The sequence below is a fragment of the Cibotium barometz genome, chromosome 19 (assembly GCF_041138505.1).
Source record: "Cibotium barometz isolate CiBa-2024 chromosome 19, ASM4113850v1, whole genome shotgun sequence".
Lineage (NCBI taxonomy): Eukaryota > Viridiplantae > Streptophyta > Polypodiopsida > Cyatheales > Cibotiaceae > Cibotium > Cibotium barometz.
The window spans coordinates 30,622,241-30,642,800 of NC_141064.1; the positions used below are offsets into that span (position 1 = coordinate 30,622,241).

At 37.1% G+C, this 20,560-nt stretch overlaps 1 protein-coding gene across 1 annotated transcript; it reads left to right on the forward strand.

Moving 5' to 3' along the window:
• The first annotated feature begins 11,409 nt into the window (after positions 1 to 11,409).
• Positions 11,410 to 15,708, forward strand: LOC147628442 (putative mannitol dehydrogenase). The gene is made up of 6 exons (XM_086813589.1): positions 11,410 to 11,560; positions 12,128 to 12,241; positions 12,961 to 13,188; positions 13,425 to 13,710; positions 14,739 to 14,892; positions 15,245 to 15,708. The coding sequence occupies exons 1-6, from the start codon at positions 11,484 to 11,486 to the stop codon at positions 15,439 to 15,441; spliced, it is 1,056 nt and encodes a 351-aa protein (XP_086669715.1). The 5' UTR covers positions 11,410 to 11,483; the 3' UTR covers positions 15,442 to 15,708.
• The last annotated feature ends 4,852 nt before the right edge of the window (positions 15,709 to 20,560 follow it).

Sequence of the window (20,560 nt, forward strand, 5' to 3'; positions counted from 1 at the left end):
TCTCGCTGACTCCTTCTTTTCAGCACTTGGTGCTGATGCATCAGCCACAACCATGCTTGACTCTTTCTTCTCTGCCTTCTCCAGTCTTTTTCTACATTCATTAATGTAATGGCATGGCTTCTTACAGTAGTTACTTTATCTTTCTTCTTAGGCTCATTACATCCCTTCTTGGCATCCTTTCCTAGAAGATTGGGTTGATTCTGCTTTTGGCTTATAGCCACCCCTAAGAAAAGGATATGCCTTTACCTTTTTGATTGGGGCAGCACTAGTTCAGTTTTGGCGAGATTTCTCTTCTTACAAGAGCACTGCCACCAACTCATCAAAAGTAAGGGCATTGGGATTCATCATGAACTAAAGTGTAGACGCAAAACCCCAATATAAATCCATTAGTGCTGTGAGAATAATAGACACCAAAGAGATGTTCAGGTAGGCCTCATCAATGCATGCCAACTACTCCCTGAGATCTTGAATCGTTATGAAGAACTTATCTATTAAAGCTCCCTCATTCATATGCTCGAACTCTAGCAACTTGCATAAGTAGGCCACTTGTGCCTAGTTATGTACCTAGTAAAGTATAGCAAGCACATCCCAAGCATGCTTTGTAGTTTTATATAAACGAATATGACGAATAATGCTCCATTTCACTGAAAGTTTCACTGATACATGTACTTATGCATCCCTGCTATCCCACCTGGCTTGTTCCGCTAGGGAGGTGTGGAGGTGAATGCCATAGCTACATTAGAACTCATATCACCATTCAAAGTACATATACTATGCTATTGTGTTGGCGAGAGAGGGCCTGCCCCAATGCCAATAACAACATTCCAAAACTCTTTGGCAGCCAATACATGGCGTATTATATAAAGCCACAATGGGTAGTTGGTCCCATTAAGCTTATCTCCTCAGCGAAAAGCATACCAAATACTTCACTGCTAACCATTTTGCGTGTAAATAACTAATCTCTGACATAGAATGCAAATATTCATACTACCTATAGGTACTGTCAATGCGCACTGATGAATATAACCAAAATGGTTGAACAACCTTATTACATAATGTGAAGGTTTTTGAAACTTGGGTTACCCACCTTGAGAACTTAAGAGACATCAATGTCCATACATCCACCAACATACATTATGCTCACATCTTTCTCATACATCCACCATTTGAATTGACCGATACAATCGTACTATACTTAGGCAGAGTTTGATACCAACACATTTTCCATAAAACCTCCCTCTTAATAAAAAACGTTACTAGTTTATATCTACATTTCCCACATTAAAATGCTCTACACCTAGCCTTCATGGAGATTAGACTTGTTTCATCCTTTGAGAGTTTCAATTCCCATTTGGAGAAGTCACACCACTTCCTTTAGAAGAGTCTTCATCATGGTCTATGCGAAGGCTTCACATTCTCCTTTAGAGAAACATTTGGGTGAGAAGCTTTACTCCCCCACATGCACCTTTAGTGCCTTTCCCTTTAGGTTTGCCTTACTTGGCCATAGAAATTTCTTTGAGATTTATTGATGTTAATGCCATTTCTTGAAATCCCCTTTGCTAGATTTTATATGAGAACATGCACTCTAAATGTGCATGTGAACACACCCTTTAATTGGTTTAAGGCAACCTTAGAACGAAGTTTTTAGAATTAAACCTTTTAAAAAAAAATTCTACAGCTATTTGGCTAGTAGGTGACGTGTACTTCATAATCTACCTGATGAGACACTTCAGTTGACTTGATGAATTTGGGTTGCATTAGGCTAAGAATGGATTTTTCTTCACACTCTTTTGATGAGCTAGGAAAGCATCATTTGTCAATTGTTGCCAAACAAGACTTTTGCAAGTACGAGGGAGAGTGATGTTACTTGTAATGTCATTTCAATGATGAGAAAGCCACCAAACCACCCTCATTTGTCAATTGCAAAATAAGACTTTTGTAGGTATGGGGGAGAGTGATGTTACTTGTAAATGTAATTTGCCAATGATGAGAAAGCCACCAAACCACCCTCATGGTGCTTGAGAACATTAATCTTTTTGCTCCTAAAATTAGTAAACTCTAATTACTTTGCTTTTACTTATTGCTGCCCCAATGCCTCCTTAAATGGATTTCAAAGCGTTGACAGTGGCATAAACAAGGACACAACATCACATTTGAGGCCAAACATAGCTGTAAATGGAGTGTCAAAAATGTGTGTGTGTGTGTGTGTGTGTGTGAGAGAGAGAGAGAGAGAGAGGATCTTGAGCAACTACATTTTTAATTCACCACAATAAAAAAGGGTAGGAAGAAGTGGAAAGGTACATTGCAATTTAAATGATATTCCATTTTGTGCTAGTTGTGCATCTCTTCTCTTCTCTATATTATCTTAAGGAAGATTGTGGATGTGCCATGTGGCACAGCTAGAGAGGATCTCTATAAGAAGAAGCATTTATAAAACATCAACTTTTTGAATTTGAATTCTCTATATTATATACTGTATATTAAGGAAGAGGAAAGAAAGTGGAGCATTTAAAACATCAACTTTTTGGAAAAAATAGATTTGAACGCTTTTGGAGCATTTAAAGCACTCTCTTCAATGATAACTTTTTTGAATTTGAAAATGAACCTTTTAGGGAGAGGAGGGTAGGTTTATGATTGCCTAGGTTTGGGAGAAGATTTGGAGGTGGGGGACCTAGGTATACATGTCCACAATCCCTCTCTTTCTTTTCTTTTCTTTTGATTTTTGAGTTCTTCTTAGCACGCTTGCTTTTAACTTCTTCTTACAATCTGCAAGTTACTTTTGGCTATTTTCCTTTGCTTAACTCACCTTTTACTATTCCTTTTGTTTTTAACTTCTTCTTCTTCTTTTTTCAGTGTGATGTAGAGAGAGAATCTATTTTTTAACAACTTTTTTTGGAAGGTTTTATAGTTTGCACGTTTTTCTTAACTATTAAAAGTGAGAGCTCAAAAAACTACTTTTTTTTAATGGTTTAATATGTATGGCATACTTTTTCAAAACTTTTCTATTTTATATGTTCATATGAAACTGTGTACGAGAGAGAGAGAGAGAGAGAGAGAGAGAGAGAGAGAGAGAGAGAGAGAGAGTTTTAATAGTTGTGAAGTACAAAGAGAAAACTCATGCTCTTTAAAAAAAAAATAAATGTTTAGGCTTAAAAGAGCGAGAGAGAATATAGTTTAGGCTATATATATATGTACATAATTTTAGTCTATGTATTAATTAGGCTGCACACATTAAGCTATATGTATTTTAATAAATGTGTGTGTGTGTGTGTGTGTGTGTGTGTGTGTATAGCTTTCAGCTTTATGCTATAATGTGTGTGTGTGTGTGTAGCCTAATAGATATAGCCTAATAGATATGTATTAGGCTATATGCACACAGTAAAATATATTATGTATACACACACATATATTAGGCTATATATCTATTTAGGCTACACACACATATATACTACACTATATATATCTATTAGGCTATACAAATGTGTGTGTGTGTGTGTGTGTGTGTGTGTGTGTATATATATATATATACACACACACACACACACACACACACACACAATATATATATATATATATACACACACACACACACACACACACTTATTTATAAGGAATATATTTTTTACTAAATATAAATACAAAAAAGAAATGAAATACATATAGCCTAACGTGTGTGTAGAAAGAAGAGAAATGCATACTGAAGAACGAAGAAGCCAACTACGTGGAGGCTTCACTACACTTTCAGTGAAAAGGAGCATTATTCCTCATATTTGCTTCAGTATGCATTCCTCGTCTTTCTGCCCGAGTTTGTTGTAGTGCTCTATGTGGCTCATTTGCATGTTTTTGGTTATCTTGCTTATGCTCTTGTGCCTGAGCAACAATGCAATAAGCTAGATAATAAGGTGGTAAAGTGTATTTTTATGGGATATATGTAAGACAACAAAGGGTATAGAGTCTACCATCCGAGCACAAAAGAGGATTTTGGTGAGTAGAGATGTTGTCTTAATTGAGAACTCAGTTTAGCCCATGCCTTTATGCCCAAAAAAAATGTATACTCACAAGACATATTTGATACCCTCCTACCTTTATGCATTACCGATGATATAATGGATGAGGAAAGGTTAGTCATACAGGCATCCAAGAGTATGCCAAAATGACTGGTGCAGACATTGTGGGACATTAAATTAGCTTCTCCTTTACCTAGTAAGACATGTGTAAGTACTCATCATGCATCTTATACTTTGGTGGATCATGCTCTCATTGTTGCAAGTATATGCAATGAAAAGGAACCTGTTTCCTTTGAGGAAGCACAAGAATTTGATCATTGGATGTAGGCAATGCAGGATGACTATGACTCAATCCTCAAAAATGACACTTGATATTTAGTAGATTTACCTTAAAGAGGCCATTAGTACGAAGTGATAAAACTCATGATACCCTAATCCTCCTAGATATGGAAGCTTAATAATGGTGACCCTAATTACATTGATTAACTTAATCTAGTTCTATGGAGGATGAAGCCTAATTACAAACATAATGATGAACTAATCAAGCTTGACTCAAGTTTAGTTAGGTTATAAGATAGAAACTTGTACTCATAGAAAGACTTGAGAGCTTCTTGTATTCATTACTTCAAAATGACCCCTTTTATATGAGGAAAGTACACCTCTTACAAATGTACTCATGTGAGATAATGTCCGAGTGTGATGCGGTTGTATGCTCCTGGTCCTTTACTCATGCCCTACCCTTACCCTATGCTCAATGGCACCACAAATCTCAACACCCGCCCTTGGTACCGTGATGTATAGGCTACTACAAAGTGGCTAGATGGCAGTTATAAGAGATCCATCACCCCCTGTTAGTGCAACATGCTACTTAAAGGTGGTTAAGTGTGGTATTACAATATGTCCTCTGGGTGCATAAGTTGCTACTCTCAAGTGGTCAGGTGACCTTTTACAAAAAGATTAGGTCTACTCATTTGGTGACCTTTTACAAACCTAGGCTAAGGTGGTGAGGCTTGTCGATGTAGCTTTGGTTTTAGAAGAGACATTCATCAAGTGTCTTGTCTTTGCTTGATGAAGACTCCACGTAGTTGGCTTCTTCATTCTTCAGTATGCATTCCTCTTCTTTCTGCCCGAGTTTGTTGTAGTGTCCACATTTTGGCTTGTGTTTGAGCGAATATGAGGAATAATGCTCCTTTTCACCGAAAGTGTCATTAATGCATGTACTTACACATCCCTTCTATCCCACTTGGCTTGTTCTGCTAGAGAGGTGTGGAGGTGAATGCCACAACTACATTAGAACTCATATCACCATTCAAAGTACCTATACTATGCTATTGTGTTGGCGAGAGAGGGTGTGCCCGAATGCCAATAACAACATTCCAAAACTCTTTGGCAACCAATACATGGCGTATTCTATAAAGCCAAAATGGGTAGTTGGTCCCGTTAATTTTATCTCCTCAGCGAAAAGCATACCAAATACTTCATTGCCAACCATTATGCGCGTAAATAACTAATCTCTGACATAGAATGCAAATATTCATAGTACCTATAGGTACTGTCAATGCGCACTGAATATAACCAAAATGGTTGAACAACCTTATTACATAATGTGAAGGTTTTTGAAACTTGGGTTACCCACCTTGAGAACTTAAGAGACATCAATGTCCATACATCCACCAACATACATTATGCTCACATCCACCAACATACATTATGCTCACATCTTTCTCATACATCCACCATTTGAATTGACCGATACAATCTTACTATACCTAGGTAGAGTTTGATACCAACACATTTTCCATAAAACCTCCCTCTTAATAAAAAACTTTACTAGTTTATATCTACATTTCCCACATTAAAATGCTCTACACCTAGCCTTCATGGAGGTTAGACTTGTTTCATCCTTTGAGAGTTTCAATTCCCATTTGGAGAAGTCACACCTCTTCCTTTAGAAGAGTCTTCATCATGGTATATGCGAAGGCTTCACATTCTCCGTTAGAGAAACGTTTGGGTGAGAAGCTTTACTCCCCCACATGCACCTTTTAGTGCCTTTCCCTTTAGGTTTGCCTTACTTGGCCATAGAAATTTCTTTGAGATTTATTGATGTTGATGCCATTGCTTGAAATCCCCTTTGCTAGATTTTATATGAGAACATGCACTCTAAATGTGCATGTGAACACACCCTTTAATTGGTTTAAGGCAACTGTAGAACAAAGTTTTTAGAATTAAACCTTTTTTAATTTTTTTCTACAGCTATTTGGCTAGTAGAGGCGACGTGTACTTCAAGATCTACTTAATGAGACACTTCAGTTGACTTGATGAATTTGGGTTGCATTAGGCTAAGAATGGATTTTCCTTCACACTCTTTTGATGAGCTAGGAAAGCATCATTTGTCAATTGCCAAACAAGACTTTTGCAAGTATGGGGGAGAGTGATGTTACTTGTAATGTCATTTCAATGATGAGAAAGCCACCAAACCACCCTCATTGTCAATTGCAAAATAAGACTTTTGTAGGTATGGGGGAGAGTGATGTTACTTGTAATGTAATTTGCAATGATGAGAAAGCAACCAAACCACCCTCACGGTGCTTGAGAACATTAATCTTTTTGCTCCTAAAATTGGTAAACTCTAATTACTTTGCTTTAACTTATTGCTGCCCCAATGCCTCCTTAAATGGATTTCAAAGCGTTGACAGTGGCATAAACAAGGACACGACGTCACATTTGAGGCCGAACATAGCTGTAAATGGTGTCAAAAATGTGTGCGTGTGTGTGTGTGTGTGTGTGTGAGAGAGAGAGAGAGAGAGAGAGAGAGAGAGAGAGAGAGAGAGCAACTACATTTTTAATTCACCACAATAAAAAAGTGTAGGAAGAAGTGGAAAGGTACATTGCAATTTAAATGATATTCCATTTTGTGCTAGTTGTGTATCTCTTCTCTTCTCTATATTATCTTAAGGAAAGACTCTGGATGTGCTATGTGGCAGCACCTAGAGAGGATCTTTATAAGAAGGAGCATTTATAAAACATCAACTTTTTGAATTTTGAATTCTCTATATTATATACTTTATATTAAGGAAGAGGAAAGCATTTAAAGCACTCTCTTCAATGATAACTTTTTTGAATTTGAAAATGAACCTTTTAGGGAGAGGAGGGTAGGTTTATGATTGCCTAGGTTTGGGAGAAGATTTGGAGGTGGGGGACCTTGGTATACATGTCCACAATCCCTCCCTTTCTTTTCTTTTCTTTTGATTTTTGAGTTCTTCTTTGCACGCTTGCTTTTAACTTCTTCTTACAATCTGCAGGTTACTTTTGGCTATTTTCCTTTGCTTAACTCACCTTCTACTATTCCTTTTGTTTTTAACTTCTTCTTCTTCTTTTTTCAGTGTGATGTAGAGAGAGAATCTATTTTTTAACAACTTTTTTTTGGAAGGTTTTACAGTTTGCACGTTTTTCTTAACTATTAAAAGTGAGAGCTCAAAAAACTACTTTTTCAAAAAACTACTTTTTTAATGGTTTAATTTGTATGGCATACTTTTTCAAAACTTTTCTATTTTATATGTTCATATGAAACTGTGTATACGAGAGAGAGAGAGAGAGAGAGAGAGAGAGAGAGAGAGAGAGAGAGAGAGAGAATTTTAATAGTTGTGATGTACAAAGAGAAAACTCATGCTCTTTTAAAAAAAAATAAATGTTAAAGAGAGAGAGAGAATATAGTTTAGGCTATATATATATGTACATAATTTTAGGCTACACACACATATATACTACACTATATATATCTATTAGGCTATACAAATGTATATATATATATATAGATATATATACTTATTTATAAGGAATATAATTTTTACTAAATATAAATACAAAAAAGAAATGAAATACATATAGCCTAACGTGTGTGTGTGTGTGTGTGGATATATATGTGTATGTGTATATAATGTAATATATAAATATAGCTATACATATAGTTTATATATGTTTTAGGCTATATATATTTGTGTGTGTCTTTAGGTTATATTTTAGGCCTCACACACATACACTCACATATGGCTGAAAATGTATAAGGCTATATGTATTTTATTATATAAAAAAAAACCAAATGCACACACACACACACACACATATTAGGCTAAAAATCTATAAAGATATATGTATTTTAGTGTGTGTGTGTGTGTGTGTGTGTGTGTGTGTGTGTGTATATATATATATATATATGTATAGAGGTATGTATACATATATATATATATATATATATATATATATATATATATATATATATATATATATATATATATATATATATATATATATATATATATATATATATACATATATAGGGTACATGTATTTCATTTCATTTTTGTATTTATATATATATATATATATAGTGTGTGTGTGTGTGTGTGTGTGTATACACACACACATATATATATATATATATACACATATATGTATATATATATATATATATATAACTATATATTTTAGAATATATATAAATACAAAAATGGAATGGAATACAAATAGCCTAATGTGTGTGTGTGTGTGTGTGGCCTAAAATATATATAGTCTAAAGATAGATAGATACATACACACACATATATATAGTCTAAAGATAGATACATACATACACATACGTATATATGTCTAAAAATGTATTAAGCTATATGTATTTTATTACACACACACACACACAAACACACACACACACACACACATTTTAATGGTTCAATATGTGTGGCATACTTTTTTAAAACTTTTGTATTATATATGTTATTGAAATTGTGTGTGTGTGTGTGTGTGTGAGAGAGAGAGAGAGAGAGAGAGAGAGAGAGAGAGAGAGAGAGTGTGTTTTTTTAATAGTCGTGATGTACAAAGAGAAAACTCATGCTCTTTTAAAACTTTTTTAAACATTTAGGCTCAAAAGAGAGAGAGAGAATATAGTTTAGGCTATGTATATATGTACATATATATATATATATATATATATATATATATATATATATATATATATATATATATTAGTCTAGGTATTTATTAGGCTGCACACACACACACACACACACACACACACACACATATTAAGCTATATGTATTTTAATAAATGTGTGTGTGTGTGTGCGTGTATAGCTTTAGTCTTTAGTCTGTAAAAAATATATATCTATATATGGGGTGTGTGTGTGTGTAGCCTAATAGATATATAGTCTAATATATCTATCAGGCTATACATACACACTAAAATAAATATATCCTAATAGATTCTTAGCCTAAAATATATACAATATAGACATAAATATAGATATGTGTGTGTGTGTGTGTGTGTGTAGCCTAATAGACTAAAGCTACACACACACATACACTCACATATGGCTGAAAATGTATAAGGCTATATGTATTTTATTATACAAAAAATAATAATAATCAAATGCACACATATATATAGATATATGTGTGTGTGTGTGTGTGTGTGTGTGTGTGTAGCCTAATAGACTAAAGCTACACACACATACACTCACATATGGCTGAAAATGTATAAGGCTATATGTGTTTTATTATACAAAAAATAATAATAATCAAATGCACACACACACACACACACATTAGGCTATATGTATTTCATTCCATTTTTGTATTTATATATATTCTAAAACATATAGTTTATATAATAGTTTATATATATATATATATTCTAACAAAAATGGAATGAAAACATATAGAATGTGTGTGTGTGTGTGTGTGTAGGTGTGTATGGCCTAAAATATATATAGTCTAAAGATACGTACATACACACACATATATATGACCAAAAAATTAAGCTATATGTATTTTATTACACACACACACACACATATTTTTTAATGGTTTAATATGTGTGGCATACTTTTTTAAAACTTTTCTATTATATATGTTATTGAAATTGTGTGTGTGTGTGTGAGAGAGAGAATATGTGTTTTTTAATAGTTGTGATGTACAAAGAGAAAACTCATGCTCTTTTAAAACTTTTTTAAACGTTTAGGCTCAAGAGAGAGAGAGAGAGAGACTATAGTTTAGGCTATGTATATATATATATATGTATATATATATGTATATATATATATGTGTGTGTGTGTGTGTGTGTGTGTGTGTGTGTATATATATATAAAGAGAGATGTATATATAGATATTTTAGTCTCTAGGTATTTATTAGGCTGCACACACTCATACACACACACATATTAAGCTGTATGTAATTTAATAAGTGTGTGTGTGTGTATAGCTTTAGTCTTTAGGCTATAAGAAATATATATCTATATATGGGGTGTGTGTGTGTGTGTATAGCCTAACAGATATATAATCTAATATATCTATTAGGCTATCTATTAGGCTATACACTATGAAAAGGGAGAATATTCACATTCCAATTCGTGGATGATGAAGTAGCTCTATTTGAGCATTTGAGGGAAAGTGTCCTCAACTCCTACCAGTCGAAGACGGGTGAGGCGTCTTTATATTATCTAGAGGAAAATTTTCACAAAGTTGCCATGTGGCAAGAATTTGGAAGTTCGGGAAGGAGAGGAGAAGGTTTGAGGAGGTTTAGGTAGAATTTGAATTTGCAGTCTCAAAAGACGTGCGAAGCACTGGTTGCCCACTAGTACATTTCAAAGCAATAACAAGTGGTTGTATCTTCAAAATACTCTAGGAGTGGTGCTTTTTTAAAAGAGTGCTCGCGTCTCGCGTCACAATGCGAAATTAAACTTACTCAAGCACCATTGTGGCCAAGAGATGGCACATGAACGTGCTTAGGCTCATATAAAAAGTGTAAAACTTTCATTATAGAACAAACTTTGGTCACCACCTTTACATCAAGAATTTTTATTTGTGAAATTACCAAAATGTGTTTTTTCTCGACGCTGGTTTAAAGGGCAATTAAAATTTTGAATTTCAGCTCACGGGACACCCGTGACGGGGACGTTTTGTGTGTGTGTGAGACACGTGTGTGATGGTGTCTTGTCATGATAGAAGTTAAAATTAATCCGGTATTAAAATTTAAAAGCCACGTAAAATAGCGCTCACAAAAAGTGCCCAAAAATGAAACACTTTTTTTTTGATTGGCGGACGAAAAGCCTGCACGCGCGTTTGCCGCATGGTGAGAAGTGTGCGCTTTGTACGGGAAGAGTCCAGTCAGCACACGGCACTGCGCATCAGTCATCCATGTCTCCACTAGCTACGAGTTCTGGTAGTAAAGCTAGTTACTTATTGGCCAATACAAATGGAGAAAGAATGGATATTTTGTAAAAACAACACCTACCGGACCACGGACGTTCCACGTCCATACATTGATGGCTACCACGTAGGACAACGAGCCTGTGCACTCAAGAGAAAAGCTCATGCACGCAACGTTTTAAATAGAGTGCCTCTTGGTTATGTCCGTAAACGAATCAAGCACTTCTCTTTGCAGGCCTGTGTCGGTGTCGCGTTCTGCTCTCCAAGCTCGCCATGGCCTCCGTCCCCGTTCAAGGCTACGCCGCCCACGACAGCTCAGGCCTTCTCACCCCTTTCTCCTTCACCCGCCGGTAAATCTTCTTCTGGTTCGTCTGCGTTTTCTTGCGAGCTTTCCTTCCTTACTGAGGCTTTTGCCAAAGGCTAGCTAGGGTTTCTGTCTTTCAAGCTTCTCTGCTCTCGTAGACGAGACTGTACCTATCTTCCTCTTATTCTTTGCTTTCAAGCTCAAAGCAGGTACTGCGGTCTGTCGGAGATAAACAGAGTGTCTGTGTTTGCCAACCTGAAGACAAGCTAGGGCTTCTATGTTTGCAAGTTTGTAGACGAGCGAGTTTTTTTGTTTTGTAGCTAGGTTCTTTCTGTCATTAGCAGCTAGGTTTTCTGTGCTAGCAAGTTTTTAACTGATAGTGAAGGTTTTGTGTGTTCGCTAGATTTGCTTCTTTTTTTTCTTGTTATGGACAGTTTAGGTCTCTGTTTAGGCAAGGTTGTTTGTGCTGTCCCTCTGCTATGAATACTTAGCGCTTCTGGCTTTAGTTGGTGTTGATGATACGTCTTTTCCTTTCCTTCACTGTTCCTGTTTGCATTGTTTCTTGATGCTTGTGCCGTCGTTGTTCTTTTTTTGGTGGCCATGGACATGGCAGGGTTACTGGGCCAAACGATGTAACCTTCAAGGTTACCCACTGTGGGATCTGCCACTCCGACCTGCATCAGATTCGCAATGAATGGAAAGGTTCCAAATACCCCATGGTTCCAGGGTAAAACATCCTCTCCGCTACCACCATCTGCACACCTGCATTTATCTGTTACTCACCTCTTCCTTGTTTCTGTTTCATCTGTCCGGTGCATGCTCACACCGAATGTTACTGACACATGCATGTGAAACAATGTACGTGGGTTGAGAACATACGAAGCATGCCAAACAATATATCCATGTCGAGAGCACATGTCAATAGAATATGTATTAGCTAGAATGCGCATGCAAGGATTTAGACTTGGTCACTCTCTGGCATGTGTTTTGACCTCTTGAATGTCATCTGTAGTGAACCGTCGGTACATTTTACTTTCTTTTTTGTTTCTCATGTCAGAGTTAATGACAGTGCCTCCTTTGATGTGTTCTTTTGCACACAGGCAAACTGCATCCTGTACGATTTTGAATGTTAGTTAATGATCATTGGCGTGTCTAATGCAGTGCCACCTTGCTACGTGTCCTTTTGCACACATGCGAAATGTATTCTGTGTGATTTTGCATTGTATACTGACTAGGTATTAGATTGTCCTATATATCTGCATAGAACTCTACATGCAATTGCTGTATTTGGCAAGCTCCATGATTTTAGGGTTCAGTTTTCGTGAAGAGTATCTTAAACTCTTTTAAATCTATAGGTTTCTGTTCGCTGCATTGCCTTTTTGTTTTGTTATGCACATGGTGGTAAATTTGATATTGAATTTATTGACTAATTCCACAATTTTGCAGACATGAGGTTGTGGGCCTTGTTACTGAGGTGGGTTCAGATGTTACTAAATTTAAGGTGGGTGACCATGTGGGTGTGGGATGCATGGTGAGGTCTTGCGGTGAGTGTGATGCATGCGAGAAAAAGGTTGAGCAGTTTTGTCCAAAGACTGTCTGGACCTACAACAGTGTAGACACAGATGGATCTCCTGCGTATGGTGGTTACTCAACGCTTATGGTGACTAATGAGAAGTAAGGTTCTTGCTTAATTCTAATTGTGTTTTCATTCTTTTTTTTAAATTTTAATTTGTATCTTGCGAAGGATCAACTAATTTAGTGTGGTCAAGCGGGTGAGGATACATTCTTTTTTTTTTTTTTTTGGACCTTGTGAAGGATCAACTATTTTAGTGTGGTCAAGCGGGTGAATACGATACTTTTAATGCTGAACATTTTGCGGGTCATGTTTTGTTGTGCTTCTCTGTTGCCAGATTTGTTCTCCGCATCCCAGAAAACTTGCCTCTGGATGAGGCTGCACCATTGCTCTGTGCAGGAATTACTGTGTACAGTCCCATGTGTCACTTTGGTATGACGGAGAGAGGCAAAGAATTTGGAGTTGTTGGGCTAGGAGGGCTTGGCCACATGGCGGTAAAGTTTGCCAAAGCCTTCGGCCTAAAGATTACTGTTATCAGCACTTCTCCAAAGAAAGAGAGAGAAGCAAAGGAGATCTTGGGAGCCGATAACTTCCTTGTCAGCTCTGATGAGGATGCGATGAGGGTAAGTTCCACTAGTCTCTTGTTAACAGTGAATGCTTCTCTGTTTTCTGAGATTCGGGAGCTGATAACTTACTTGTCAGCATGATGAGGATGTGATGAGGGTATGTTCCATTAGTCTCTTGTTAAGACCGAATGCTTCTTTTTTTTTTCTGAGATACTGTCAAATTCAGTTCTTGCTCGTGCTGTTATGATGTCTATAGTGTATGCATGTAGGGGTTTGAATCTACATTGTTGATAAGTGCATTGATCTCGGTTGAGTTTGGTTTTTTTATGCATGCATCCTAATGTGAAGAAAAGCTCAAGTAAATTGATTTCTTTTTATTTTGAAAATGTTCCTGAAATGAATGCGGTTTGGGGTTGAATTTACATTATAGGTACAGTGTATTGATTCTATTTAGTTCTCAAATTCATTGATTTCTCACTTATTGTGATATACTTAGGCTTTACACACGGTGCCCATGCCCACTTTAATCAGACTTGTTTTCTGGATTTAGATTATAATTTGCTAAGATTTTGTTTTGGTGATTATCACATTGATCACACTTCTAGTTTCAGATATTTGTATGTTTCCACACTTATAGTTACAGAAATTTGTATGTTTCCATTTGTGATAGTCAGCAAAACTATTTTAGTGTTACCCTTTGTGTTTGTTAGTTAGGTTCAATAAATTACAATCCATAATGGTGAATGTGTGGTTTTGTAATGGTAGGTATCCTCTGATCTTGTCTAGCTAAATGTGTTGTTTTGTAATGCATGCTTCTGTATATGCATAGTGTGTGGCTGGTTCTAATGCTGAGCATGCGTGGATGGATAAAGGTGGTGTGTATAGCTGGTTCTAAAAAACTGCATTGCACATGCGAATAGATATAGGGGCTGCTCTCTTTACATGATGACGTGGCCTGGTTTTGAAGTTTTTGTTTTCGATAGAAAGTTCAACTGGTTGAAGGGTATACCAGAGTTTTTTTCTTCAATGGTTCTTTAATCACTGTATGAGAACTTGAGTGCCAATCAGTATTATCTTATTTGCAGAAAGCCTCCAAGACTCTGGACTACATTATTGACACGGTTTCTGCCCCTCATGAACTGGAGCCTCTTCTGAGTCTACTGACAGTGAATGGGAAGCTTGTTCTTGTTGGTATTCCTGAGAAACCATTCCAGCTTCGACCTGGGGCTGTGATATTTGGTAAGTTCAAACTTTTTTCACTCACATGTCGCAAACTTATTTCACTCACATGCGCTACATACTTTTGATTCGGATCCTGGTTGGTGGTTGTCTTTGTTGGCCAGGACTGATAGCTTGAATTACTGGGTTGCAGCAGAGTATAGGCTTTGTGTGTGAAATTGTATTCACAATTATGTTGAAATGCGATTTTAAACCTATTTTTTGTTTGTATGTCCTTTTTATGTAACAAATGAATTTAGTGTAACTTGCTATTTCCATGTGTTACTTTGCAGCATCTATGAATCTTGAATCTCAATGTGGCCCATTCCATGGTTTTTTGGGTGTCTTAATTTTGTCTGTTATCAACTTGCAGGTCGACGCTTTGTGGGAGGTAGTCTTATTGGTGGCATCCAAGAAACGCAGGAGATGCTGGATTTCTGTGCAGAGAAAAATATCACTTCGACCATTGAGAAGATCTCTGTGGACTACCTGAACACAGCTATGGATAGACTCACTAAATCCGATGTGAAATATAGATTTGTAATTGACCTCGGGAGCTTGAAGGAATAGCCCATTGTAGCAGTTTTGTTATGTGTCCTCCCAGTTCAAAGGAGAGGCTGGTGATTTCTGTTTGTAGAGGCTCTTGAGTCTTATGTCCAAGCCTAGTGAATTCTGTTTGTAGAGGCTCTTATCTGACATGTCTTTATGCCGTTTACTACTGGATCACTAATTCCCTGAGCTATTATGGAAACTTTTATGTTGCCTACAGTGCCACTTCAGTGCCAACTTTTGATATGCAAGTAATGGTAATTCAAGCATTGAGTTGAAGTGGCCGAATTGCACCCTCTATTGATAAGTTACCATTGAAAGTCCTCATTGCAACTTGGGTTATGTGAGCATCGGTGGAGTCTCATGCTGCACGTGTTCACAAGTCTAGTTTATCATCTGCAACATGGGTTATCTGAGCATTGGTGCACGTGTTTCCTTGGCATATTCAGGGAATTTGGTTGTTTCCCTGGCATGGCATTTTCACGAGGCTAGTTTTATCATTGTAGTTTATCATTGAAAGTTCCCAATCGGTTGCTTTCCTTGTGGTTGCATGCTTGATGTGGGGTGGATGAATGGTCCTCAATTCCTTTCCTTGTTGTATGCTTAATGTGGGTAGAGCCATTTGCAAGTTTGCATCCCTCTCCAAGCTTTTCATGCCTGAAAATATCAGGGTTTTTTTAATTATAATATTTCTTCAGAGTCTTCAAAGGGAAAAAATGTCAAATGAAAAAGAAAAACTAGTAATGCTTGGGGAAAAATTAAATGGGATAGGGTAGAACGTGGTCGTATAGGACAGCGTAAAAGTAAGTGTTTGTTTACTCATTGTTTATGTCTGGCTACTGATGATATCAGCGACCATGTCTGACAACGATATTACTTTGTAATCATGGCCTGTGCGAGTTAAATCAGATCTGCGTAAAGGGAGCTTTATTCCGAGGACAACAAATTATTATATTGTAGTTCACTACCTAGCGTTGTAGTGTAATTTTCCCGGCTGAAATTCAGAACTCCCGGTTGAAATCTCACGTCCCTTTTAATTTTAAGGGATGATATATACATATATATATATATATTTTCTAATTATATATATATATATATATTTTATTGTAAGGGATGAAATATATATATATTTAAATATAAATCCTTGTCAAGTTTAAACATTGCCTTTAATTTTAAGAATTTGAAAAAAAACATTTTTTTCGAGCACTCCTCCACATTTGATATTGGTTTTTTGGTTATGCGTGTTAATGTTTGAAATGCCCCACATTTGATATTGGTTTTTTTGGTTATGCGTGTTAATGATTTTTCAAACAGTAATTTTCAAACACCAGCTAAATAGCTAGTCATATCATTCATTCTGTTGTACTTGTGTATTTAATCAAATATCTTTTATTTCTAAAAATGAGTACTTGGAGATTATCCGAAGGTTAGTAAACTGTCTTTTGGCCAAATCTTTAATGGGTTGAAAGATGATAATGAAACTTTTCTCCACTGTCATATAATTTTCTACACTTTTATTTGACACTTCAATAATTTTGACTTCCTTATTTTTTTTTGACTCCCACATTTTGAGGACATTCATAGTTCATTCAAACCTTGCCTTTTGTCCAATGACGTCTCTCTTTATATTTTACTTTTTTTATCCGATGATGTCTCTCTTTATATTTTGCTTTTTTTAAGGGATAAAAGAAGACTTTACTTTGTTACCAATACTTCTAGTGAATTTAGAAAATGAGATTGTCTTTGAATGTTGAGGACAAAATGCTAAGTGATGTATGCAAAGCAAGAAAATCTTGAGTCCAAATTATCCTATAAGATAATGTATGTGAGGGATCACTAGTGTTCCATACCACCATGATACTACCCATACATACCTTAACAATTTGAAACTCCCTAGTATGCCGTCTAAGAAATATGAATAAAATCTTGTATAAAAGGAACAAGATGGTCTTATCCAAACTTTCACATACTAAACTTGTTTCTATATACTTGAGACTACATCAAGGAATAACTCTTTCTAAGTACATCATTAGAAAAGAAATTGAATTATTGGCGTCTTTCTAAATTAATATCAATATTGTTGCTTGATACAATATCAGTTAAGATATTGATAGTGACGATGTTGCTAAAATGACAATTACATAATAAATTCTCGACGCACATCTTAGGCTCCATTCCCACTTGCGAAAGCTCTACAAGGTTTGTGTTCCACAAATATTGATCTAGTCTTTTTTGTGGTGAAGACATCATAAGAGACATAAGTTATTCTTTGTTGATGAGTTGATTGCCGTGCTCTTGCAATGCCAGTATTCGATCAAGACTCGGCACTTATGTGGTTCTAGCTTACTTTGTCGGCTCTTGAAGATTGGCGACTAATGCAACTGTGCTCAAGTGATAAGCCAATGCCAGCACATTGAGCTATCCGTCTACCTAACCTTGGGGAGTTAATCGAGATTACAAGTAAGTTAGTTTCTAGATCTGTCATGATTCCGAATAGGAGTTTACGTCCAGTCAAGAGTACACTTAACATAATATGGATGTAGAATAGACAGAACTATGCAAAGCAAAATAGAGACAAGTTAGGGACCAACCCTTGTAACATTCTTCAATATTAGCTTGAACTATCAATTGTACAAGACACCACATTGGCAAAAGCTCAGCTCTCCCTCAACTATCCCCTAAGTTTCTTATCCTCTAATCCACACATATAGAAATAATCCCCTTTGCTGCTTACATTCATCTGGGTACTACCCGTTGGCAAGAAACTGTTACAAGGTTATTTCAAAGCAAGAAAACTCAAACCATAATAGTTTGTTATACAACGGGATAGTCTGGGTAGCGGCCAAACAAGCTAGTTGACCTCCAACACCTGGCGATCATGGTGGACGTTGCGCCAACAGCGAAGCCCACAATTGTTGTTGCTCTAAAAACTTTCTGGATCCAAATTGTCTCCTACTTTGGACCATGTCGTCCAGACGGCTATGGCCTATTCCATCTGCCTTCTTCTGGTTCGGCCCCTTCGATGCGATGCCTATCGATACAAACTTGATAGGGCACTCTTGGGCATACCTCGGCTCATAGACCCTTTTCGTGTTGCTCACCCAAGCCACCCCAACCCTATTCTTTCATCCTCCCGTCCGAACTATACGTCTATTGGATGTGCCTTTGGGTACTTTGCCTCAATCCTTTTTATTGTATCTATGGCCATGCCTACCGCAAAAGCGTGTGGCTTTGTTTGTCTCGGAGTGATGACGTCGTCTTCAAAGATGGTCTGTTCTGGCTCCCTCTTGGCCCTCTTCTCCGGTCTCGACGCCATTTCCACCCATAGGGTGGTATTCCTGATGATTCTGACTTTGGCACTCCCTTTTCTTTGCCTGCTAGGTGACTCCGATGGTGAGGGGTAGTAGGAGTGTTGCTCTTTGAGTGAGCCGTTGCCTCCTCACTGTTAAAACCCTAAGATCTCTCTAGATAATTGTTATGCATAAACATGCATAAATCAAGTATAAACTCAACCACCCAACCACCCCCGAGTCCAAGGGATGCACACATAAATAATAATGAAATACATCATACCTCTACCTTGATGTCCCATACCATCAAGAGGTATAACTCCAATCCAATAGCATGTAGTTATAGTGTGAAATGGTAGATGAGTAGATATGAACCTCTACACAAGAGAGCATAACATAGCCTTGGCCTCATAAGCCCAAGCCTCCAAGCCTACCTTGAGTGTGTCCCATGCCCCTGTTATATAGGAGGGCCCTCAAGTGACTCTTGACTCTCCATTTCCCATGTGTGACCCTTGGATGCCTAACCCTAACCTTAACCCTTAAGGTTAGTCCTAACCCATGCTCCACTAGAGCTTGTTCCCATGCTCCCATGCTCACAAGCCTAATGTGGGTTAGCCTCCTAGTATATGCACACATAATGTGCATATAACATAGCACACATAATGTACATATATGTTAAAACCCTAAGATCTCTCTAGATAATTGTTATACATAAATATGCATAAATCAGGCATAAACTCAACCACCCAACCACCCCCGAGCCCAAGGGATGCAGACATGAATAATAAATGAAATACATCATACCTTTACCTTGATCTCTCTAGATAATTGTTATGCATAAATATGCATAAATCAGGCATAAACTCAACCACCCAACCACCCTCGAGCCCAAGGGATGCACACATGAATAATAAATGAAATACATCATACCTTTACCTTGATGTCCCATACCATCAAGAGGTACAACTCCAATCCAATAGCATGTAGCTATAGTGTGAAATGGTAGATGAGTAGACATGAACCTCTACACAAGAGAGCATAACATAGCCTTGGCCTCATAAGCCTAAGCCTCCAAGCCCCCTTGAGTGTGCCCCATATCCCTATTATATAGGAGGGCTCTCAAATGACTCTTGACTCTCCATTTCCCATGTGTGACCCTTGGATGCCTGACCCTATTCCCCTCTCTCAAAACATTGCACTCTTGCAATGAAAAGAAGGAGAACTGCGCTGAACAATCTCAACCGACTCCCAAGTCGAATTCTCAATTTTCCTATCTTTCCACCTTATTTTAACCTCAGGGATTAGTTAACTACAAAGTTTCCTTTCCCTGAATTCAAGTACCTTATCAGGTTCATGTGGAACATAGGATAATTCATCGACTTCAACGAGTTCTTGAGGAGTAACTGTGTCATCCTCACCTCCCAGTTTCCCTTTCAATCTATCGATATGAAAGACTAGATGAACTCTAACAATTGGAGGTAGTTTTAGTTCATACGCAACCGTGTCAATCCGATATATAACTCGAAAATGGACCACAATATCTAGGAGATAAATTCGAGCATTTTCCCATTGACAAAGTCTGAAAATCTTTAGGAACATTAAAATAAACTAATGCTCCTGGTTCAAAAGACCGAGATGAGCGTCATCTATCAGCATAAAACCGTGCCCTATCTTGAGCACTCCTGATAGAATCCCGAGCTTCGGTTAGTATTTCCTGCATATCTCGCAAGAAATCCCTCGATGCATCAAGCTCGATGTCCTTAAGACCGACATCAATAGGTGCCCTGGGTTAATACCCATACATAAGTATGCACGGACTAAAAAATAATAGCCGTAAATTTAAAACTGTT